The sequence below is a fragment of the Streptopelia decaocto genome, assembly GCF_964273445.1.
Source record: "Streptopelia decaocto genome assembly, chromosome: Z".
In the NCBI taxonomy this organism is placed as follows: Eukaryota; Metazoa; Chordata; class Aves; order Columbiformes; family Columbidae; genus Streptopelia; species Streptopelia decaocto.
In genome coordinates this window covers 72,469,956-72,494,793 of record NC_138657.1, presented here as the reverse complement: position 1 = coordinate 72,494,793, position 24,838 = coordinate 72,469,956, and the positions used below count along the sequence as shown (strand labels likewise).

Below are 24,838 nucleotides of genomic sequence, written 5' to 3'. Positions count from 1 at the left end.
CCCATCTGTCAGCTCTGCCAGAGTTATGTCCACGTCTGTCCCAGATTGAGATTTCTCTGCTTTTAAAAAAGGAGTAATTCCGCTTTATTGATCCTCACCTTGCTGAATTAACTCATGTTTAAACAATAATTATGTTTTCACCCAGGAGAGGAGACAAAGAGATAAACGTCTCTGGAAATGAATGTGTTTCAGATGTCACATGCTGGGGATAATTTATTGATGGGCGCAGAAGCTGCTATCTCCTCTCTTTCTCATCAGCAACAAGCAATTAGCCCCCATCATTCCTCAACCAAGGAAAAGAAAGATTTTGTTTCATTACTTTCCCTTCTCTCTTGCTCTCTTAAGCCCTGGCGCTAACCTTTTGCAATCAGTTCTGCTGCAAAGCCTCCCGGGAACTCCAGTTCGCATGCAGCTTGTTAGAAATGCTGCCCACATTTCAGCTAAAACAAAGCCTGGACCAGTAAGCAGCCTTCAAAATGCACAGCAAAGCCATGCAAATTGCCTTTTCGAAAATAAACCAACTGTAGATATGTCCCTCTGTCCCTTCCGCACCTTCTCCAACCTTCTCCATGTGGCAATTTTTGGCTGACGGCGATGCAACCTGCTCTTTTAGAACGCTGCTTCTTCCCACATCAATCAGCCCATGGAACTCCCCAGGGCATCTGCCTGGCGTAGTTAAACTAGTCGCTCTGCTTTTGGGGGTGTTCTCTGGGTTTTCTGTTTAGGAGATGGTTTGTAGCTTCATGCAGGAACGTGTGGTTTGTTTGTAGACATCTGAGTAGGTTTTTATTGTTGTGTGAATGCTGTTGTTCAGTTAAGATGCCTGGATTCAAGTAGTGTGATGGGCTTACCTGGGTCTCAAGGCTTGGTCTTGTGCCCAGGGGTGCATCCAACCTAAGACAGGAGTGCAGGAGTATTCTCTCAAAATGTACGTATAGAAGGTGTCCTCTCCCCTCCTCTCCCCTCCTCTCCTCTCCTCTCCTCTCCTCTCCTCTCCTCTCCTCTCCTCTCCTCTCCTCTCCTCTCCTCTCCTCTCCTCTCCTCTCCTCTCCTCTCCTCTCCTCTCCTCTCCTCTCCTCTCCTCTCCTCTCCTCTCCTCTCCTCTCCTCTCCTCTCCTCTCCTCTCCTCTCCTCTCCTCTCCTCTCCTCTCCTCCCCTCTCCTCTCCTCAAAAATCAATGTCTGCCATGTGCTGTTTGTTTTTCCACCCACTCCCCACTCCCATGCGAGATGCACGTGCAACAGACTGTTTTGGAATTTTTGTAATTGGCACTCACTGTTTACAATGGGGAAAGACAAGGTCAAAGGGACCACATGTGTGTGCCGAGTGGCTGAGCAGGAGGCTAGAGATGGTACATGCTTCCCACTTGGGCCAGAACAGGAGAAATCTCCATCTCCTCATTACATAACACCTTCCCACCTCCCCTGACACCTCCTTGCATCTCAGGCCAAGTTTTGCTCTCATCACAGCACACTGGCGCTTCATTTCGGGGTGGCTCCTGCCAAGGTGTTATCGGCGTTGTCTTCCTCGGGATGCTGCCCTGCTTTCTGTGAGCCTGACCTACATTCCTCTGCCAGAGATGAATGGACTTGTGTTTGGCAGCATAAAGCACACGCTCTTGCCGAGGGAAGGCTACTCTATTAACTGTTCCAGAGCTCTGTGTGTGATGGACTTGTCCTTTCCATTATATACATCAGCCTTTCTGTCGCCCGCAAACTTTGCCAGTAACAGTTTTATGTTTCCTTCAATATAATTGATAAGGCTTGTGATTAGCAATGGGCCAAGTACAGATCCCTGTGGGGCCACACTGGGAACACCCTCCTGCAATGATGATTCCCCATTAACAATTAATTCCCTGTTAGCTATTACATTTTTTAATCCTTCCTGTTATAACTTTGGATGCTCTCATTACCCAGCTGGCTGAAATACCAGCTTTGCTCTGAACTATAGCCCCGTTCAGTATGTGAGCTGGTTTCAGAACATTTCCAGAACCCCTCTCAGGTTAGAAGGCAAGGTTTGGTGTAGCATCTACCTACCCCTGCATCCCTCACTCTTTGTAAGCCATCTCAAAGCCAAGATGCTCTTCAGATTTGCTTCGTGGAGAGCTAGAACTGAGGCACTGGATCAATCAAAGGACACGTCTTGGCATTGGAAGGATATTATCAGAATTTACTCAGTCAAAGTCAGAGGACTTAGCTCAGCGTGTCCTCAGGCTAAATGAGCTCAGTTCATGATGGTGTTCACTTGATCTGCTGAAGGAGTCAGCTGTATCTAGAAGACCTCAGTCCCAGCACATGTCATGAGTAGGTAGATGTTCCTGCCTTGGAGCTGCAAGAGCAGAAGACACTTCTGTAGGCAACTCGTGTACCCGGCGGGTGAGTCAGCCTGACTCACTGAGGACACATTACCCCTCACATGAAGGCTCCAGCACTGGCGGCTGATGTGCAGCAATTAGGATTCAAGTTTCTCCGTGAGATGGAGGCTGCTTAAATCATTCTGAAGGCTTCTGTTCAAGGGCAGGCATCTGCTTTTTGCCTCTTTTGCCTTGCTAATTGCTTCCTGGGGCTAAGCTAGCCCAAGCTCGTGGCCTCTGGGGACCGGTATCATCCTAGTGGGGATGCTGCATCTGCTGGGGACCGACCTGGCAACCCACCCTGTGCTGGTCAGAGGTACAACCTGGCTGTAGCTTAAATTGCATGCTCCTCATGTTTCTCTGATGCCTTTGTACCTCCATTACTGGCCACTCATTGCCACAGTGGTTTCCCAGTTGCCTTCCCAAACAGCAAAGACAGCATCTCACCCCACCTGCAATGACATCCCCACCGCAACCTGTTGAGCTCTGCTGCATACTGTTAGGGCATTTAAGAGCCCATAAAAGTCCGGGTTCTCCTGTGCCTCTCTGATTTTTCTCTGCCGCTTCCCTGCCCTGTGTGGTGAGCATGAATCTGTCTGATAAGAAGAGCCCCAGACCAAACAGACACAAACTTCCACCCCTGCTGCCTTTTCCTTCCTACCCCTCTCTCTGTGCCAGAGCACCTGGTTTTTTATTTTATGGGTTTTTTTTTTTTCAGCACAAGATGCATCTCCTGAAAGGTTCCCTGTCTGCAAAGTAAAAGAAAACAGAAAAAATAGCCCCAGGTCCTGGAACATCTTTTTCTATTACTGGACATCCCTCTGAGCTCAAGTAGATTTCCTGCCCAGACACAGAGTGAATTATGGCCAAGCTCTCGGAGGCTGACCTTGTGGTCAGCCAGAGCACGGGCTTGCTAATAAATGTGGTCAGCCCCTACCGCAGACAGCCTATTTTTAGTGTCTGTGTTTCCTTGCCCGCTGTCTCATCTCCTTGCAGGTCCCAGAGCCAAGCATCTCCTGGGGGTCTGGCTTGCGATGCAGGATAGTCCCACGGGGAGCACATCTCAGGCTGACTCCTCCTGTCTGTGCTCTGGGAAATCAAGAGAGTTGATTTCCATGCAATGTCTGCTAATTGTGCACCACAGAAAGTCACGGGTGCACAGAGCAGGATGGAGAACAATTAGAACCATAGAATCAGAGAATAATTTTGGTTGGAAGAGACTGTCAAAACCATTGAATCCAACCATAATCTTACTCTGGTGTTAAACCATGTCCCTAAGAACCTCATCTACATGTCTTTTAAACACCTCCAGGGATGGTGACTCCACCACTTCCCTGGGCAGCCTGTTCCAATGCCTAACAACCCTTTCTGGGAAGAAATTTTTCCTAATATCCAATCTGAAGCTTCTCTAGCCCAACCTGAGGCCATTTCCTCTCATCTTGTCACTTTTTGCTTGGAAGAAGAGACTGACCCCACCTCTCTACAACCTCCTTTCAGGTAGTTGCAAACAGTGATAAGGTCTCCCCTCAGCCTCCTTTTCTCCAGGATGAACAGTCCCAGCTCCCTCAGCCGCTCCTCATCACACTTGTGCTCCAGACCTTTCACCACCTCTATTCCCTTCTCTGAACTCTCTCCAGCACCTCAATGTCTTTCTTGTAGGGAAGGGCCCAAAACTGAACACAGGATTCGAGATGCAGCCTTATCAGTACTGAATACAGGGGAACGATTGCAGATGAGGTCCAGGGGCAAAGCAGGGTTCTGTTCCCAGGACAACATGATCATCCAAGAGTCTGAGAGGAAATCTAGTAGAAAATACCTTGGATGTTAACAAAAACATTATCCCTTCCATCAGCTGCATGTCCACTGCATTGAAGCAGATCACAAAGCTGCAACAGATTAAAATAAATAAATAAATAAATAAAAATCAAAAGTGACTAAACAGTCAGAGTGTGGATCTGGCAGGTTTTGGACAAGTCAGTCAGTTTGTGATCCCACGAAACTGGTGAAAACACTTTACATACGTGGTGAGAAGAATAAACTGCCGGGAGGATTGCAGTCTGCCAGGATTCATTAGTTCTGCCAGTGGCAAGGAAAACCATGTCTCGGTAGTCTCTTAGACTTCATTAAACATATCGACAAGCAACGAAGGAGGAGGAATTGAGTTTATAGTCCACCCGGGCACCCAGAGGAGCTTTGGATGGAGAGTGTTCAGCCCAGGAAGAAGTAACTGCTGGCAGGGGCAAAGCTGCTGCAGCCCATGGGGAGGAGGCAGGACCTCACCATGTAGATGTGCAGAGGGGACAGAGTGGGACAGGGAACAGCACTCAGCTCATGGACCATCCATGGTAAGCTAGCTTGGCCCTTGCTTGACAAATCGTTGCTGAAACGCACTGCTGGGCAACCCTACATCATAGGGAGAGGCTGGGAAGAATTATTTAGATAAAGGTCATCACGCTGGGGAGGCATTGTCCCATGGTGTGAAGCAGGAATATCACTTCCTTTGCCAACACCCATTTGTAAATTGAGGCATTGCGATAGCAGCTGAGAGTCCCCAAATGCTGGTGGAGCCAAAATCTCATTTGCACAGATTTTTGAACCCAGGGAGCTGAGGCACGGCCCAGCACACAGTGAATAGCCATGGGCTTTGTTCTTTGTGTGTGCTCTGTCTGCTGAAGAAGGGCCGTGTCCTGTCCTAGCATTGAGCTCCTTTTAGCAAGGGAGGAAGCAATCCTCACCCATGGGTTATGCCTGTTGGTTTTTTTATGCCTGTTGTTACATCCTCAAAGGTTTCCAGAAATGGAGGATGTCATAAAGCAATGATGGTTGGAGTGGAAGCCTTTAGTGGTTCAGGGGTTTGGCTTCAGTTGGCCTCCAAAAGCTCAGACAGGTCTCACCTTGGAAGTCAGAGGTGGCCATCCCAGGGAACCAGCCATCTCACATTTCCAAAGCAGTCTGGTCCCCACCAGCCTGTTCAGTGACACGTGTCCAGCTGAGCTTGGAGAGAAGGTGCCACTCATTATTTATCCCCTTTGAAGGGTTTCTAGTGCCTGAAGTCCTGGATCATAGGCTGCCCTGGGACTGCAAAGCCAATCTCAGCTCAGGCTGAAAGGCCAGAGTGCTGCAGCAACAAGTTCAGCTCCAGCCACCACTTGCAGGAGCCCAGGACCTTAGCAGAGGGTGCTGCAAATCATTCTCAGAGCGTGTCAGAAGAGCTGTGTGCAACAGACCCCAGGACCCAAAGGGCAGCTAGGGCTGGGGCTGAGATGTTCAGGTCCTGCAAATCCATCAGTAGTGTTTGACACAGAGTGAGTCACTTGCTGAGGTCGCCAGGCCACCTGTGACATATTTGTGACCAAGAAAAGCACTGGATAATGGAAGCACGGCCACAGTGAGACACTGAGACCAGACATTCTCATCTCTGCTTTAGGCAGAGAGGATTTTACTACAGTGGGAACAGAGCAAAGGAACCATGAAGCATACTTGGGAACACAGACGCTGGGACATGACCCACACAAACCTTAATAATCATAGTCTTTTGGGGTGTTTAACTTCTCTAGGCAGACACTATGCTTTTTTGTAAAGGGAAATACCTAATACCCAGATTCCTATTCCAGGTGGGAGATGCTGGAGTATTAAAAATAAACAGGAGAACAGCTTGCAAGATGTGTAGTCTGTCCTGTGAATAAAAAGGCATCTTTCAGGATAAGCAGTCTTGGGCAGCACCAAATGGAGTGGATCCATGCAGAGAAGCCCATATAATTGTGGCATATTAAAAGGAAAAGAAGAAGAAGAAGGATTGAACAGGGGCTGTGGCAGGCTTGTTACAGAGGGGAAAAGCAATGCATGTCACCTTGTAATGAGTGCTCCAGGAAGGCCAATCAGGTGACCAAGTGAAGTGAAACCGCACAGCAATCAATGGTGATGGAGACAGGAGGGGTTACAGCAGTATTAGTCCAGCATACGGACCATTGATCTCTTGGTGTAGGATTTGCTGGGAAAGGTTGTTATTTAGGCTTAGCTGCCAGCAAATGCTAATTGAAGCTGAGGAGTGTGGAGCCTCATTGTACCACTTTCCTTTGCTTAGAGCCATACTGGAGAGGCTGGTGCTGGAAAAGGGCCTTTGTCGATGTGACTTGCAACACGGGGATGAAACAGAATTTATCTCCACTGAGGGGACAAGGGGAAGGGGCTAAAAAAACTTTTCCTTGCATGGTTGCATACATCTGTGAGTCCCTGTCCCACAGCCCTGGGCAAGACATTCACATCCTGGTGCAAAAAGCCCCTGGATGGGGCAGAACATCACCACAGGGTGCACACAGCTGTCAGAGCTATGCACTGCCCTTCATCCCAGGTTCAACACACTTGACCTTCCTAGATTTTTTAGCTTGCAAAGCATGAAGTGTCTTCCCTAGTGCAGATACCTGTTAGCAGATTTAAGCCATCTGCAGTAGCCAGGCTTGTAGTTATCTATTCTGGAGTGCTGCAAAGCAGCCAGAGGTCGGCAGAGCCGATGCTGGAAAACATTGACCTGCAAGGCTGGAAGCCTCGAGGACTTCTGCCAGCCGAGAACTGTGTGCTTTGTAGGCAGAAGAGAGCCAGCACCATCACACCAAGGAGCTGACTGGAGCACACAAGCTAAAGCAGAGCTGCAGCGTGTGGTGTGTCTTGCTTGATTCTTGCTGAATTTGCTAAGGTGTAATGAGGTGTGTGTGTACTTCTGGTGTCCAGGTGTTGGGCGTGCTGCTGGGTAACACAGCTCTGCTGGCAGAGAGTTGGTGGGGAATGGATATTTTGCTATGCCTAAGTGTGCGTCTGCTCTCTGGAGAGAGGTCCCCTTTGTACCCTGCCAGTCCATGCTGCTCACAAGGGGCCACACCTTTTGCCTCCAGGATCCAAACTGAAATAAAGGTAAGGAAGTTGCTGAGCATCCCTCATGGAGGTAACAGTGCTACAGAGCAGGCTCAGAGTCCCATCCTGTTGTGAGCATCAGGAAGGCAGGATCACAGCATCGTGCAGTGTGTGCGCACAGGGGTCTGCTACTGAGGACCAGTCCTCGTAATTCCCATGTGCATGCATCCATCCAAGTGCAGATCTCCAATCAGGCAGGAAAGCTCTGCTCACTATCCATATTGTTTATGTGCAAACCCACTCCCAGGGCACACTAAGCCAAGCCTGGAGTGCTCACTACCAAGCAGAGTCTCCAGCCATAGTTGTGAACTTGAGACTTCATAGGATGAGTCACAGAGAGCTTCCGACTCCAGCCAAGCCACAAACCCTGGCAGCTCGGACTCTGCTGCATCTGCAGATCACTTGTGCTGTGGTGTGTTTCCTCCAGCTGGAAGCATGCAGTGCAAAGGAGAAACTGAGGCACACAGGAGTGAGAGTATATTAAATTCAGAAGCTAATGTATGTCTACTTTTGTCCCTGTGATTTCACATGGGAATCCTCTGTGTCTGGCCATAACTGGGAGCCTGGAGATCTAGTACAGCCTATTCCAGCTCCTGAGACAAACCATAGAGACTTCGAGAGAAGTGTGAGAATCCAGTGGCATTGCTCAGGAGCAGGAAGTGGCTGCTGAGCCCTGCAGGACTTCTGCTATTGGGAGGACATGTAGCATTACCTGGGATGCAGTGAGTTGCCTGGCTGGCAATCACATCCAAGTTCCTGTGCTCAGCGGACTGGAAAACTAGCTTTACCTTTGTGATGGGAAGCATGGGGTAATTGGCCTGCATGCTTGTCTGTTTTTTTTTTCCTTCGAGTGAGGATCCCTGCTGTGTGGCACAGGAGGAAGGCAGCTTGGGTCCTCCGTGGTGCCTCCCAGTTCCTAGACGGTCACATGAGCCCCTTGGCAGTTTGGGGAACCATGGCCACTGCCGATGGCCACAGGCTCTAAGTGAGCTGGTGAGCTGCAGCACCATTCCCACTGGTGCTCGAGCTGGAAGTCCATTCACTTTACTGGGACTTTTCTCTGCCTCAGCTATCTCCAGGGCTTTGCCCTTGAGGAACCTTCCCAGATTTGCCCAGTAACACCCAACCTTTGCCTTGTGCTCTCCCAGCATTGCAGGACACAGCCCTTTTGGTGCTAAGGGAAAAGATGTTACTCCTTCTTGCTCTTGGAGGATGTTTGTGCTCTCTTGCTGGACCCATCACAAGCATCCTCCTCTTGGCGTTGATCAGGTGTAACAGCTCTGCCAGGTCCATGTTTCCTGTTGGCAGAGAGCCTTTAGGGATGCCTTCACGCTGTCTTATTACCCTTCCCATCTTGTCAATGGTGCTTTGCTGATTTACAGCCACAGCGTTCTGGGCTTACCCCCATTCAGCCAACTCCTACAGCTCTCAGCCCTTAGACAAACTTGTCCATCCACCCCTCCCAGCTTGCAAAGAGAATTTCTGTTGTTTTCATCCCAAGATGCTGAAGTCTGATCCTCGCTTTTATGGAGAATGAGCCCTGAATATTCAAGGAACAGCACTGAACTCAGTGTGACCATGGTTGGCAGGTTCTGGCCCTTAATTAGCATTGATCGTACTTCACTTCCAACAGTGGAGGAGGGAACGGCAACTCAGGGAAGCAGTGAAGTGTTGCAATATAATCACTGCGGCCATTTTTGCGCTGCTGGTCAATCCTCTTCACAAGTTACACAGCTGCTGTGATGGCAGCATGGGACACAGAAAGGAAAATCCTGGGGGAGTAGTAATGACAAGGGACTTTGGAAGCTGTCATTTTAAAAGAAATGTTTGTTTATACATTTATGCAGAGTTGTTTTTTTGTTTTGGTTTGATTTTTTGTTGTTGTTGTTTTTTGTTTGTTTGTTTGATTTTGGGTTTTTCTCATTCTTGGCATTGTCTGAGCTTGATTTAGCCCTAGCAAAAGTGCTGCTCCCGTCTCCTGCATGGCAGCAGGGTCAGCGTGGGGTCCATCAGCCCACCAGCAGATCCTGCTGTCAAAGTGTGGGACCTCAGTGCGCTCCTTTGCTCCCAGGTTCCCCATCCAAACACAGCAGCAACCTTGCAACCCCTGGGCCACTGAGAAGTGTTATTTAGGAAGTAGGATGTGCCTTGTCCCCCAAGAAATTTGGAGAAGGTTGTGTCAGTCACTTGAGAATGGAAGTGTCTGCCCTATGTGAGCAAGACACTCAGTGGTCAGCCTTTCTCTGTGTTGCTGAACCAGTCTTCCACATGAAGTTGGCCATCTTGCTGCAGTCTGGGCATGTCTTTTCCACTGAGTTCCATGGATTTTGTATCCCAGATGTATTTCTTTCTCCACATTTCTGCACTTTTGTTCCTGGCAGCTTCAGAGAGGTGGCTGTGGGGATCTTTCTGTTGATCCATGAGCAGGACTTTGAGATACAAACCCAGAAGGAAAACTTCAGGATTTAGGCAGGCAGATTTAATCCCGTTACATTCTTCATCCCGCCCTACATCACAGCTCCAGAGTGAAGACCGCATAGCGTGAACTACTGACAGAGAAGGCCAGCCCAGAACACATCACAGCTTTTTTAGTGTGTTGCCTGATATTGCAAACATATTTCCCAGCCTGATGGACACTGAACCCTCCTGCAAACACTGCGTGTCTTTATTTCATACTGTGGCCTCGACCAGCAGCTCCTAAGGTTGTCCTTGCATGGCTCATTGCTGGGGGGGGGTCCCAGTCGGGAGGTGATGCTGTGCTGGGAGCCCTGGACTCTGGTGGATTTTTTCTCCCACAGAACACATGTGTGCAGCTGCCTTGCTAGGGTGCTGCGAAAAGCAGTATGAGGTCTGGAAGAGGGGTGGGAGGTGGGTATTAGCAAGCAGAGACATTTAAGTCAAGCCTAATAGCATGAGAGATTAGTGAATAGGGGCTGTTTAGGTGATTTAATTGTGTTTTCCTTCCTCCAGTGAGTTTGAGACATTTTTCTTAACTTGCTTAGCTGAGGAGTTTTTTAGTGTAAGCGGTATTTATGGAAGGTTTTTTGCTTTACTTCTTCAGAGGGAGTCACTGGTGTATGTTCCCGTAGCCATCTCAGCCCAACCAGCCACCATTGCAGTGTCCGAATGCTGGCATCTGGCGGGGCATGGATAAAAAGACACCAGCCCAAATGAATTATGTGCTTTGGGTGTTTTGTATTTCAGCAGGGTCAGGAGATCCCAACCAAACCCTGGTGATGATGTACCAGCTGCCACAAGATCACGGGGGAGGAGGAAAATTGGAGCTGAGCTCTGATGCAAACAACTTGTGCACCCTTGGGCCAGTCATTTAATCTGCTTTGGGGACTTCAGCTGAGTCTGTAAGACAGGGAGAGTGATGCTCCCCTTGTTTGTCTCATCTGTTTGAGTTGTCAGCTTGTTAGGGAGAGAGATGCCCCTTGCTGGGTGCTGGCACAGAGCAGTGGGTGACAGAGCACATGTCCCTGGGGGGCTGCATGTGAGTGTTGGGGAAAAGCCACCTCTGTCCCCTGTGCCTGGACCCTGCACTTCCCGTGAGGGCATCTCCATTGGGAAGCCAAGCACTTGCTGCCAGCTGCAGAGCTGATGAAGAAGATCCTCAGGGGAGCCATTTATTTCTCTGTCGGGGGGAAAAAAAGAAAACAGGTTGTGGGATGAGGGGAAGGGTTGCAGCATGTCTTTTTGATGTTTTTTGGAAATGGTTAGGTTCTTCAATTTAAATTGACATCCCTCCTCTGCAAAAAAAAAAAAAAAAAAAAGGTTGCAAAGCCTTTTGAACAACACAGTGGGGTGGTTTTGGAAAAAAAAAAGCCCCTAAAAGTAATGAAAACTTTTGGTTTCCTTCTGAAGGGAAAAAAAACTTTCCTGTTTTTTTCTTTTCTTCTTCTTTAATGGAGAATTTTTTGAAGATTGGGCTTTTGCCCTCATGGGACCAGTGCAGCCTTTCCAGCTTCATGGCATCCTGAGCCTTCCCCAGCCATGCCCAACCACACACCCCGTGTATGTGCGAGGTTACAGGGGGCTGCGAGTGCCAGACCCCAAAGGAGCTGGGGCATCTCCTCTCATCCGTCCCCATCGCCATCTCCGGTGGGCTGATGGCCACTCTCCCTGGGTGGGCTGCAGAGCATCTTCCTTTTGCTCTGCTTCAGTTTGTTTTCTATTCATGGCCTCGAGGTGGAGGTAGGAGAAGAGATGCTTGATGCCTGTAGCTGCTTTCCATGCAAGCATGCATAGATTTGCACTGATTTTCTCTCTTTATGGACTTTCTCATATTCCCTCTCCTGCAGGCAGCGTGTGTGGTTGTTTGCAAGCTCCTGCCTGTGGGCAGTTTCCTCCTCCTCCTTACTACCCTTTGCTCCCTCATCCCATCTCCTCTTCCTCCCTCCTGATGCAGACAGCCTCTCACAGCCGACTTGTTTCAAAGATGTTTTTTCACTACTGAAGCCAAGAATTTTCTCTCTCCCATCAAGCTTAGTTTGGAAATGGGAGGGGGAAGCAGGCTTTGGGGTTGTTGGTTTTCTTTTTTTGTTTTTCTTTTTTCAGCAATAAGCAATTTCAGCATGCTGAAGAGGCAGGAGAGCGAAGCGGGCTTGAGGCTACGTTGAAATACTCCATTTGTTCCAGGAATCTTGCTCCCCTCCCAAAAATGCTTCCTCCAGTGTCTTATTTTTTAAAAGGTCATTATTATTTTTTGTTTTCTTACTTTCCAGAAGAGATTCCCATATTATTTCGGCTTGCCTGGAGATTCCCATGCACACCAAAACTTTTTCCTATGGTTTTTCTTTCCTCTATGCTTTCTTTTTGCTGGGGTTAAAAGCCCCAAGTCAGCAAGGTACTTAAACACATGCTGAAAGTTAAGGGCTTGCCTAAGTGCTTTGCTGACTTGGAGCCAAAGATATTTTCTCAAGTCCTTTAAATGCTTCAGAACCTGAATTCAAAACGTTTTACAGAAATTCCAGAATTCAAGTGTCTCTTGTGCTAATAATAGTTGTAATTCAGTAGTGCCTTCAGATAACTGGAGCTCTAGACATGGTGAGCTTCTGTATAATCTTACTTTCAGAAAATATGCTCCCCTAGAATCTTCTGCTTGAAGCACAAGAGCTCTCCAGAGAGCTGGGCATGTTTATTTGTATTTCAGTCAATGAACATAACTGGCCTTTTAGCTGTTGTTTTGCAGTAAGACACTCCAAGCTTTTAAGTGTTGAAATTTAGGAAATAATGGGCAATTAGTTCAAATCATACTGAATGAATGTCTGATCCTGAACTAACATTTGCTCATCATCCCCAACAAAAGGAAGGAAAAAAACCCTCACCAACTTCAGGGCTCTCTGAAGAAGCAGCATCAGTAACTGAGGGTCAGGAGATGCTCCCAAGGGCAGGCTGAACTCCCGTTTCACAGGGCCCAAAAGCAGCGCTGCTCTGCTTTTGGGAGTTTAGTCAGAGGGATGGTAATAAAAGCAGTATGGAGAGGGAATAGCAGTGGGTAACGAGCAGGAAAGGCTCTGCAGAGGTGTTTCCCGGAACGGAGAGGCAGCCAGCACTGAACAGAACTTATGGTGTGGTTATAATGGGCTCTGTGTGATGAACCCAGGGGCTTCTGCCACCAGCCAGCCGGTGGGAGCCACTCGGACGTGCTCAGCTGCTTAATGAAGAGCATCTTCTTCAGAGGCTTTGGGAAGGGTGCTGGATACTGGTGCTTCGAGGCACCAACTAGTGAGCAGGACCAGGCAGGAGCTGGCTTAGCTGACAACCCTCCAAGGAGCTGCATGCATCCTCCTGTGAAAGCACTCTTGTGTTGCTGCCAGGATTGGGAAACTCAGCTGAAAGCTCCACAGTATCACAGTATGTTTGGGATTGGAAGGGACCTCAAAAGATCATCTAGTCCAGTCCCCCAATCCTCCCTGCTTACTGTCCTCATCTTAAGGCTTTCTTTTCAGAAGTGGTATGACCTCTTGTGAGCATTGTGTTTCACAGGTATATATGGACATCTGCACAAGAAAGCATGCAAAGTCTCTGTCTATATACCCCAAAGCATCCTGGGCTTGCAGTCTCCTGCTGTCTTGTAGATGTGCTCCGTGAGTTGCTCAGAAACCGTTTGGAGAGCATGATCCTGCAGTTGTGTCATCCATGCCCCAGGTACACCTTCCAGCCTGTAACCAGGGACTCAAGCTCATTTATCTCCTGTCTGGAACCTGCTTCCAAGCTCTGGTCGAGATGCTTGGGGATTTATCTTGATGTCTCTGGTGGAAGTGATGCTCTTCCTAGTGTGCCATGGGTCTGATATGTTGCCATCTTTCACCTCAGAGGTGCTTGCACCCAGCAGATGCTCTACATGACTGTCAAGCTACAGCTCTGCAGCTGTGCCATGGCTCAGTGCACACTGGTGATCATCTCCAGGCTTGGCTTTGCTTGAGGGTCCTTCAGAGTGAAAAGCATGAAATGCAAATGTAGTATCTCGTTATTACCGAGGCAAATCCTGTGGCCTTGGCTTAATTGTTAATACAGCCCCTGATGGGCAGAGTAGATGGTCTCCTTATTATGAATATTGCTTTGAAATCATCACCGGGCTCGAGAAGTGCAAGTGTTGCTTGGAGGAGTGATGGTGTTCAAGTTAAAAAAAAGATAAAAGGAAAATGTTTCCCATTTTATCAAAATCTATTCTTCCCACCCTATGTTTGCTGTGCTGTGCTGGCAGCAGCACAGTTCCTCTGCTATCCCATAGCCACGTGCATGAAGAACAGTCTTGGTGTTGGTGCAGGAGGCAGAAATCCCTCTCTGGAGAACAAACAAGTGCTGGGGTCTAACCTCCAGTGGTTACATAGAATCATAGAATCATTTTGGTTGGAAAAGACCTTTAAGATCATGGAGTCCAACAATTAACCTAACACTGTCAAGTCCACCACTAAACCATGTCTCTAAGAACCTCATCTACATGTCTTTTAAACACCTCCAGGGTTGGTGACTCCACCACTTCCCTGGGCAGCCTGTTCCAATGCCTGTCAACTGTCTCCATGAAGAAATACTTTCTAATGTCCGATCTAAACCTCCTCTAGCAAAACTTGAGGCCATTTCCTCTCGTTCTACTGCTTGTTACTTGGGAGAAGAGACCAACACCCTCCATGCTACAACCTCCTTTCAGGGAGTTGTAGACAGTGATAAGGTCTCCCCTCAGCCTCCTTTTCTCCAGGATAAACAGCCCTAGTTCCCTCAGCTGCTCTTCATCAGACTTGTGCTCCAGACCCCTCACCGGCTCTGTTCCATTCTCTAAACTCTCTCCAGCACCTCAATGTCTTTCTTGTAGTGAGAGGCCCAAAACTGAACACAGGATTTGAAGTGCAGCCTCACCAGTGCCCAGTACAGAGGGACAATCACTGCCCTGGTCCTGCTGGCCACACTATTCCTGACACAAGCCAGGATGCTTTTGCGATGGATGGAGGAAAGCATATTGGTGTATCTGTTGGGAATTCCAGGGCACAGGATATCACTGGGAACACTTCAGCCCTGCCCTGTCCCATCATGTCTTGGTGCTGCAGATCGCAGCCCTGCTTTGATTTCTAAATCTAGCCCTTGTGATGCCTTTGAGTCTTGGCCCCATGTGCCCTGTTCCTCCTCCTTGCTGAGGCTGGGTCATAAGGAGAAGGATGAACCTTCCTGTACCTGTGGTTAAGAAAGCAGAGGAGTTTTTCCGTCCTCTGGCTGCAGAAGTTCATGTGTTAAGTTTCAGCTGTCCCAGCTTCAAGCCCAGCTGCTGCCGATCAGCCCAGGGGTGTGAGCATTACATCTGTAAGCGACAAGCCACTGGCCTACAGCAGACAAAACCCAAGCCAACAGACAGACAGAAAGAGCCTGAGGGGCTGAATTTTAGAGCTATTAAATGATTAAATGCAAGGGGAAAAAAAAGTTAATTTAACATCGCGGTTGTGATTTTACACACCCAAGAGCCTGGAAATTGAGAGCTCTACTTCTCACACAGGGATCGTAACTTGGCACTGCACAGATTGCACAGTATGTAAAATTAGACCGGAGAAATAGTAAATATGCTGCAGGGACCAATACTGTCTTGGCAAAAGGAGGATGGACTGAGTGGGACCCAACAGGTCTTTTACGCCTCTGACTTCCATAATTCTGTGCTAATAAAAAAAAATATCGCACAGTGTCTGATGCTAATCCGCAACCCTGAGTGGGGTGAGGCAGGAGCTGGGTTGTTATGTGAACAAATAGCGATCGCCCCCAGTGTATTCGTGCAGAGGAAAGCTGTTATTTGCAGGCAGGCGTGTGGGCATTGGCAAGCAGCGATGGGAAGTGTACGCTGTGCACTGGGCTCAAAAGGCAGGTTGCCGTCAGCAGGGTGCAAGGCATCTTGACGTCTCTATCCAGCCCCTCCTCCCCAAAGCTCGATAAATACAGGCATGTTTGAGCTGTTGCTGGACCACAATGAGCTTTTCTTGTGTTTATGGCTGTGATTTGGGCACCTAATTCCGAATCGTATTGATTTCTCCTTAAACAGCATTGAAAAGCCTGATCTAAGCACTCTTTTGTAGCGTGGAGTTATTTGTCCTGTCTGCATGAAAAAGCAGGACCAGAAAACAAGCCTTTAATTCATCCGCGGTGCTAACACCAGTCACCTGGCAGCCAAGGGCGAAGGCTCAAGCGAGTCCAGCTTGGAAGATATCAGTGGGATTTTTCTACTTTGTGCTGGTTCCCATTAGTGCCGTTCATCTCCCTGTAGTCCTCCAACACCTTCCCCTCCATATGACACCACCCTACATGCTGGGGCAGCTGTGATGTAGATGCAGGGTTGGAAAAGTATCTGCTTCACCAGGCAACCGCGCTTGCTCAAGATGAGTCTTCCTTTGCAAGGAAGTCAAGTGGGCAAGGTCCCATCCAGTCTTCCCTTTACATTAGGGTTAAAATCGTGTCATAGCTCAGCCTGTCCCAGCAAGGAGAGCACTTAGAGTCCCAGGACACAGGCATTTTTGTACCAGAAGAACTAGGACTTCCAAGTGAAGGTCTTACCAAGACCTGCTGGAAAACAGATCAACACGTGAGCTCAGGTCCCCTCCTTGTAGACAAGAGCAAAGTCTCCTGGGAAAAAAAAAAAAAAGAAAACCAAGATCACCAGCCCAACAGCACCCAGACCTCTCTGCTGCAGAGCAGCTGAGACAGAAAAGCAGAAGTAGAAGCAGAGGCACCCCTTCTCCTGGGTCTGCATATGGCAACACAAGACAAGTTATGCAGCCACTGCGACCATTAACATCCTCTGGCAGAGCTCAGTCCTACCCCAAAGGCACCTTCTTTGGGATCTCCTACATATGTGTGGCTGGAGAGACCCTGCTACCAAGGCAGGATGAACTTGGTTGCTGTTCCCAGGTTTACTTGTTCCCTGCAGCTGGACACAATTTGTTCTTGGGGCAACACGCTGCTGTACAACAAGAGCAGAGTGTGATGGCATGCTGGGACACAAGGCTGCCGCTGACGTGGCGTTCTCCTGGCCTGCAGTGAGGAGCACTGCCAGCATGGTGCTCTGGGCTAATGTGGTTTGGCAGGTCTGAAAAGCTGCCAGAAAACCTCTGTCCCAGCATGGGGCTGCTAAAGATGCAGCAAGACCAGTACAAGACATGAACGTAGCTATCCTGTCCTGGCATGGGAAGGGAGTCCTGCCCTGATGGGGCCAAAGCCCATTCAGTTGTTCTGATGTCTGATGTGATACAAGCAGAAAAATTACGTGTGTCTGCTAAGACGACTTCCCCTGTCCTGCTGCTGTGTCTGCCAGACAGGGCTCAGCATGGGGCCGTAGCCCACAAGAGACAGGGAGCTGCCACATCCCTTGGGGCTGAGCCAGTACTGCAGCAAGGACTTGGCCCTCACTTCTGCTGCCAGCTTGTCTTGCTTCTGCTTCCAGCAGTGGGCCTCTGTTCTGTGATTTCCTGCTGCGTTTTAGTGCTGCTTTTTCTCCCCAGGAGGATTCTCATGGCCTGCCACCGCATAGCCTTGTCTGCCCCTGTGCACCAGCCACGCAAATGCCACCTTCCCAGCTGTGCCACCTGTAGATCCGTCCTCGGGACAGTATGCCAAGCCAGTAGCAGAGCAGGCATCACACCTCCACACTGCTGGACCATCAGGTCCAGAAGGAAGGCTTTGATATGGATTATCATTTGTGATATTGACGTTTTTGATTACAAAAGTGGCCCTTCATCCTCAGAAAGTCCCAGTAGATAATAAGTTTCACAGAAGAAACATCAGCTTCTTGCACCTGAGCAGCTAGAAGAGCCACAAAGGCTCTTTTTAACCCCATGAGGAACATCCCCAGCAGGCTTTGGGGTGTAGCTGCAGAGGGAAGTTGCTCAGCTGCAGAAGAGTGGGCTTTTCTGACCCTCACAGGAGGACACTTTGTGGTCACATCCAGGACAAGACAAGAGGCTCTTCTGCCCTGGAGCTTGCCTTGAGCTGAGCATGTTGGAAGGGGTAAAGTGCCTCCTTTTCAACACCCCTGAAGTAAACCAAGGTCTACTTCCACGCTGTTGTGGAGTGATTGAGTACAAGTCCTTTAGCACCCATCTGTTATCTCTTAATTAAAGTTTCTTCCTAATTATTTTTTCTTGTCAAGAGAGCAAAGCTGCTGACTCCAGGGATTTACCAAAGTAGAGCAAACAAACGTGGCTCTGCTTGCTGCAGTTCTTCATCAATGGACAAAATTAACTTGGAACAGCCCATATCTTTGGCTACATCGATGACACTTAATTACGCCTGTTTCCTTACAAAGATGTATCTAGTTTTAAATCACTCGTGGAAGAGCTGCCTCCTTAAGCATGAAATTCCTTCTCCTTGAAGGGGAGGTTTCTGCTGGCAACAAAAGCTGTGCCGAGACCAAGTGGCACCAGAGAGAACAGATGTGAAGAGATCAAGGACAGGGTGTGCTTGGGAAAGCTGGTGTCAGGAAACCCTTTTCAGTGCCAGAGGCTGTTTCATCTCAAGAAGTGCAGACCTCAGGGCTGTGAAGCTGCAGGTGGGAATGGAGCCACTGGCATCCCTTGGAGGTGGTTGGTGCTGCTCAGGTCAGCAAGCACGGGTGCTGGAGCAAGAGAGAAGCCACAGGGTCATGCCATCACTCTGTCTAATGGCTGGAGAGGGCCAGGAATGTTCACCCTCCAGAGGGGAGATCATCAAGCCATCTCTCTTTCCCCTTGTTATCCCCACTCTCTGTGGCTCTATGATTGTCTCCTGTGGGCTAATTCATCTCATTTACCATGGAAGTTGCAGGGTATGAGCCCTTGCTGGTTTATCTGCTTGGAAAGCCCTCGGCATAGCCCTGGCACTGTGTAAATATTAAATGTAAAGTTTATTAATACAAACACAGAGAGCTCATTAGCCACTGAGGTAATTATTCATGGCTAGTTGCTTAGCTAGGGGGTGGAATGCACAAAGGTTAATAGGGTGATGTGAAGACCTCTCCATCCGAAGGCATGTATGTAATTTTCTGTCCTGCTACTGAAGCGCTACACGTCATGTTGGGGCAAGCAGGGACACGACCTTTCTCATTGCCTCAGTTTCCCCATTTGAGGAAGAGGAGCATCCTGCAGAGTAGGGTGCCTGTTACCAAGTATGCTTTGGTGCCATTCTTTTGCTCTCACTCTGCTTTCCTTGGCTGCAATCCCACAGCACATTCGGGCAGAGGGCTCCTGGTGGAATAGTTGGCTCTGTCTGCCTGCAAACCTCTGTGACAGTGAGGGTGGTTTTGGCCCCCATATATGTGTGCTGGAAATGGCTTGCAAAGGGCCCTGGCACAAAGAGCCCCACTGAGGGGCTGCAGTGCACCCCGGGAATGCAAACCATCCCCTCCGCTTCCTCTTCTCACTGTTCTAAAGATTCCTCAGGCATCTGGGCACAGATGCCCAGACCTGCATCTGTGGGGCAGCCAGTGGAGGTGGAGGGTCTTAAGAGGAGTTTTCCTTCTTCTCACAATGGCACATGCCAGGGCAGCACTTGGATTTGCAGGATTTCTCTGTGTTGTTGCCCTTGCAGTCTTGAGGCAGGTCTAGAAGGAAATAATGGAGTCATAGAGTGCCCTGAGTTGGAAGGGACCCACAAGGGTCATCGAGTCCAACTCCTGTCCCTGCATAGGACAACCTCAAAGTTCACACTGTGTGTCTGAGGGCTTTGTTCATTAGTTTCTTGAACACTATCAGGCTTGAGGCTGTGACACCTCCCTGGGGACCCTGTTCCAGGGCTCCACCAACCTCTGAGTGAAAAGTCTTTTCCTAGTTTAGGTTCAGTAAACCTAAATCAAAATGAAAATTTTGTTTCTGTTGAGGAGCTCCACCTAGGCAGGATGGGTTTGGAAAGCATCAAACATGTTCCTGTGGGCCCTGCATGTCAGTTGCTTTGTCCCATCTTCCCTCTATGTCTCTCCACTGGACCATTGTCCTGTTGGTCCCCATTGCATTGCAATTACATGGATCATGCTGTCAAGTTGTCACTCATCCTCACTAGGAGGGCAGGAACACAGCTCACAACTCATTTCACCAAGCTGCCCCAGGTCCACCACTGGGAGCTGCATGTGTCTGGTTCCCATCTTCTCTCCACTGCGTCTTTACAGGGCTGGGGGTAAACCTGTAATTTCTGGCTTCGTTATGCATCACCACAGCTCCTCTTCAGCTCTGGGACTTCATGTCCATGCTGTGCCTGGATGGTGTGCTGTGCTACAGCAAAAGACATGGTCCTTGGTGGGGCTGGATGCTCAGAGGCATGTCACTGGCTGGGGTGCAGCATCATAACCTCTCCATCTTCTGTGCTTCACCATCATGTTATCACCTGACCCCAAAAGCAACATATTTTGGAGAAGCAGGGTGACGTAGGGGCAGGGGAGCTTCTCTAAGGATCACTTCTAGACAGTGATCGCAGCAGAGTTGGTGGGAAGGTATCTGTGGAGGTGTCTAGTCCAATGTCCCTCTCAGGAGTATCCACAAGAGTAGGCCATGGCGTTGTCCTAAGAGCCCTGACAGTCTCCAAGGATGGAGATCCCTCCTCTCAGTGAGTACCTGTCCCAGGGCTGCACCACTCTCCTGGAAAAGAAAGTTTCTTCCATGTCCAGCTTGAACCTCCCAAGCTGCAGCCCCTGGCTGCTGGCTCTTGTTCTTCATGTGTCATCAGTCGGTGTTCATCCAGGAGGGTTGGCCCTGCAACACAGGCACAATCACCCCTCAAATCCCATGTGTAACCAGTGATGTAATGACCAGGAGTGGGGACAAACCATCCTTCCCTCCTTGCTCAAGAGATCTGAGAGGCTCTGGGTGGGTGGGCTGCAGGCCGGGGGATCCCACCCATACCCAGCCTGTGGGAAGTGGAGGGTCCCAGTAGGAGTTCTGGTCACCCTTGCTCATCCCCATCCTAAAGCAGAACTGGTGTCCACAGCACAAGACAAGGCCGCTCCAGCACTGGGGAGAGGGCTGTCCCCATGGTGCCCCTTCCCAAAGGGAGGTGACACTAGCCAGTGAGGCTGCCATGTGTTCATGTGGCAGTGTGGTTTGGTGGGACTCCTACGCCTGACACGGGGCAAGAGGGACACGGGGACCTGGCTCAGCTCCAGTAAGAGCCTCAGCAAACCCAGCTAGGAGAAACGCCTCCTCCAAAGCTGTGCTTGGGCTTTCTCCTTTGTCAGGGGCCTTAAATCATTGTCTTGGAAAGGAGCATTGCTTTCAAAGACCTGTCTTCCAGGAATGGCTCCCTCAGCCCTTCTGGATGAGTGCCAGTGTGTTTGCACTGTGTTTAAGGACAAATAGGAAATAATTCAAGGTGCCTTTTCCCCCTTCCCAGCTTAGTACTGCTGCCACCAGCTATAGACAAGCTCTCAGCCGTAGACCTGAGAAGCAGACCTGGGCACCCCAAAGCTTCGCCCCGCTCCAGGGGCCAGGCAGTGGGCAGGCAGGGAACAGGCAAGGCAGGCAGGTCTGTGGGCCCATTGCTGCAATGAGTCTTTCTCCATGCAGGGCTAACGGGTGGTGCAGCAGCTCCCGTGCCACTGCCAAGCAGATCCTCAAGTGTAAGGCCAGGAGAGGCAATGACCTGCTGTGAGCCAGCAGGAAAGGGAAGAGAAAATGTCTTTACCGTATGCAATAGCAGAAATTAGAGGAGAGCTTGAGTAAGATGCTGGGACTCTTATTTTAGCTCTGTTATCTATAACTATCCATCCACCCATCTGGCTAGTCATCTGTCCATCCATCCATCCATCCATCCATCCATCCATCCATCCATCCTTCCATCCATCTTCACAGCCATTTGAACTGCTAACTATCCACCAAACTCCTCTGCTGTTCATAGGTCCTTCCATTCCTCCCTCCACCTACTCTCCCATCTGTCCACCCATTCCTCCATCCACATACACTGCCAGCCAGCCAGCTCCTTATGCTCTTACTCCTCCAACCTTTTACAAATCTCTGCATCCCCATCTATGCCGATCCATCCATCCATCCATCTGATAGTCATCCATCCTTTAATCTTCATACAATTCCCTCCATCCCATCTGTGCCCATCCAGCTATCTGTCCATCTCTTTGTGATCACATGCATACATTCATCCGTCCACCTGTCCATCTTCTTCCACACTTCAGCCTATCTGCCTGTTTATCTGGGCCCATTCCAGCTACCCCTCCTCACACAGATGCCTTAGCTTAGACATTCTCCCCTCTTTCTGCCAGTCAGTATATGTGCTAAGCTTTTTAAGACATTTGAAACACACTTGTCTGATCAGTGCAGTTTCTCAAACATCCCCACCATTGACTAGTGTTTGAGATGATCCCAAGGCATCTCATCAGCACCTTACTCACTACAACCCAATTTTTCCTGGTTCTTACCACCCCCTTTCCCAGCAGGGACAGAATCCCCAAAGGTGCTGTTTCTTTGTCAGAAGTAGTTGTCCTGACAGATCATCTGCAGGAGGACTCAGACCTACCAGGAACATCTCCAGGGCCAGCTTTGCCCTGGGGCTCTCTCTTTCACAGACGGGCTCAGTCTGTGGACTTTCACACAGGAATGGCCAGGTAGTCCCACCTATCAACAGGACCCAGGAGCTGATGTCTAGAGCGGGAGAAAAGACCAGAGCAAGCATGGGAAGTGCTTCTGCCATCCTTCCCCACCATCAGCTCCCTGTAGACTCCCTGGGCTCACTGGGTAGCTCAGCATTTTACTGCCCTGGGTGGTGTCTTCTGCCATGGATTAATTTAATCACTATGTTCCCCAAAATGTTGGCATCCACAGCATCTGATCTACACGGGTTTCTGTAATTTAATCACACTTTATGTGAAAAAGTGCTTTCTTTTGCTTCTTTTCCTTTGCTGGCCCTTAATTATTTTGTTAGGAGAAAGAGCAAGCGGTCCTTTTCTAGTTGTTCTCTCCATGTCACTCATTGTTGCTTAGGTGTCTGTCACATCTCCGCTCAGTTGTTTCCTTTTATGGATGAACTGATGGATCTGCTAAGCCATCCTTACACAGGGGCTGTTTCCAGCCTTTGCTCTTCCCCCTTTTCTCTCTCCGCTCCATTTTCCACTGAACTGTCCTCCTAATGGCATGGGGACAGATTTGTTTATGGCTTTTAGAGTACAGCTTTTTTCATTTTCTTCTCAGTCACTTTCTGAATAATTCCTAGCATTGGGTTTGCGTTTTTGGTTGCCACTTAGCTGCTGTTTTCAGGCAAGTGAGCGTGATGACTCCAATATATATTTCCATGGAGGCTGCACCTCATTTGGAGCTGTGAGTGGCAGGAGAAGCAAGTGCATCCGTGTTACTGCCTGGTGGGTCTGTACCATGATGTCCCTCTGCAACAATTTTGCACCCAGCTGTAGTGTGGCTGCCTTGGCAGCCTCAGCAGCACATTGTCTCCTCTGACTCCCTCAAACCACTTTTCCCTGTGAGTTACAAGGGTTTTGGGCAGCTCTGATCCAGCTGTGATCTCTGTTGGACTTCACCAGTGACATCTTCTACTGCCACGTCTGACCGCTTGTTCTCACCTTTGGTCTCCTGACTTTTAGCTGCTATAAATCCATGCAAGGACTTTCCTCATGTGTCAGGGCTGCTTGGATTTCTTGAGAGGCACCTTGTCAAATGTGTTTTTGAAACCCGGGAGTATTTAGAGAACTGAACTACCCTTGCCTGTGCACAAAGGCTTGACGAAGCCTTGAAGGAACCACACCACCTACTCATCTGCCTGTCTTGCTTCACCCCTTGTCATGCACACACACACACACATGCAGCTTCATCCTTGCCATGCTTAGCACAGCCAGTGTAGCAACACAGGAAAGATTCAATTGCTAAGGATCATTAACAAATGTCAGCTCGAGCTCCTGTCCAGAAACCTGAGAAAATTCAATTAGGCAGCTGGTGCACAATGAGCTGAATTGCCCTACTCGCAAGATGCTAAATCAAGCAGCTCAGCAAGGCATCGTGTCATTGTAGAGAGAGGAGCCAGGCAGGGAGACAAACAGCATAGCATCCACTGAGCAGCTGCCCCTTTCCAAATCACAACATGGTGAGTTTGCAATCCTCCCACCTGATTTCCTGGGCAGGGAATGTCAAGGGCCTACTTTCCACCTGTGCTAGTAAATAACTTGAGTTTGCTGGTGACACGTCCTGGGATTTGTCATCTCTCTGCTGGGAATTTCTGATGTATGCATTTGGTTTGCCTCCTGCAACGAACCACATAGATACAGGAGTGGCAATGACTTGCTGGTTTGAGTGTCCAGCTTTGCTGTGAGGTATTTGACTGGTGAGCCATATGTGCATCCCTGATGTCTTCTCCAAGGTAAAGGTCAGAGGAAAACATTCTGTGAGACGGAGGTATGGACATGGTCCATGAGTCCTAATCTGCTGGTCCATGCCAGTTGGTACACTCTGGTCTAAAATTAAAATAAATCATTATCAGAGCCAGGAGGAGAACTTGGGCTTCCCTGGCCACCAACACAGTGTCAGTCTATGCCCAAGTTCTTCTCTCACTTCCTAGACAAGTGATGGTAAGATGTTATTTCCAAGGCGGCCCTGCTCCCAGTTTCTCAGCTCACCTGGTTTTCTCCTCTTCCTCCTCACAGACAGCCACATCCAGTATGAGCGAGTAGGTGCAGATGTGACCATGAAGTGTGGCTCCATGGACTGGGATGCAGCCGTGACCTGGACAGCCAATGGCACCGACATCGATGAGTCCCACCTGAATGGGTCCTACTTGATCCTGAAGAACGTCGACCTGACGCAGAGTGGCCAGTACTCCTGCTACGAGGGCTCCTCCTGGCACCTCAAATACCAGACCTACCTGAGGGTGGGAAGTGAGTACCCCAGCATGCGAAATTGAGGGGCACAGAGCCGTGCTCTGTGCTCCCATAATGACCTCTCATAGCCCCCTCCTGCCATGACAGCTCCTCTACTTTCCACACATACAGTTGCCTTCTGCACCCTGCCATACAAGCACCCCGTGATACATTAATCACAGCAGCAGGATGCCAGAATCAGCCCCACCTGCCCCAGACTTTACATCAAAGCCAGTAGATGCCCAAAGAATACTTTGAGAAGGGATGTTGCT

General features: G+C 49.3%; 1 protein-coding gene across 2 annotated transcripts in view; it reads left to right on the top strand.

Annotated features, from left to right (window-relative positions):
* CNTFR (ciliary neurotrophic factor receptor) overlaps nt 1-24,838 on the top strand; it is a gene marked incomplete at its 3' end in the record, with an annotated part of 212,776 nt that overhangs the window by 128,493 nt on the left and 59,445 nt on the right. For both annotated transcript variants that reach the window (XM_082074844.1, XM_082074843.1), the window contains one exon: nt 24,354-24,584. In XM_082074844.1, the coding sequence (XP_081930970.1) occupies nt 24,354-24,584 (231 nt within the window). The remainder of the gene's footprint in view (nt 1-24,353; nt 24,585-24,838) is intronic.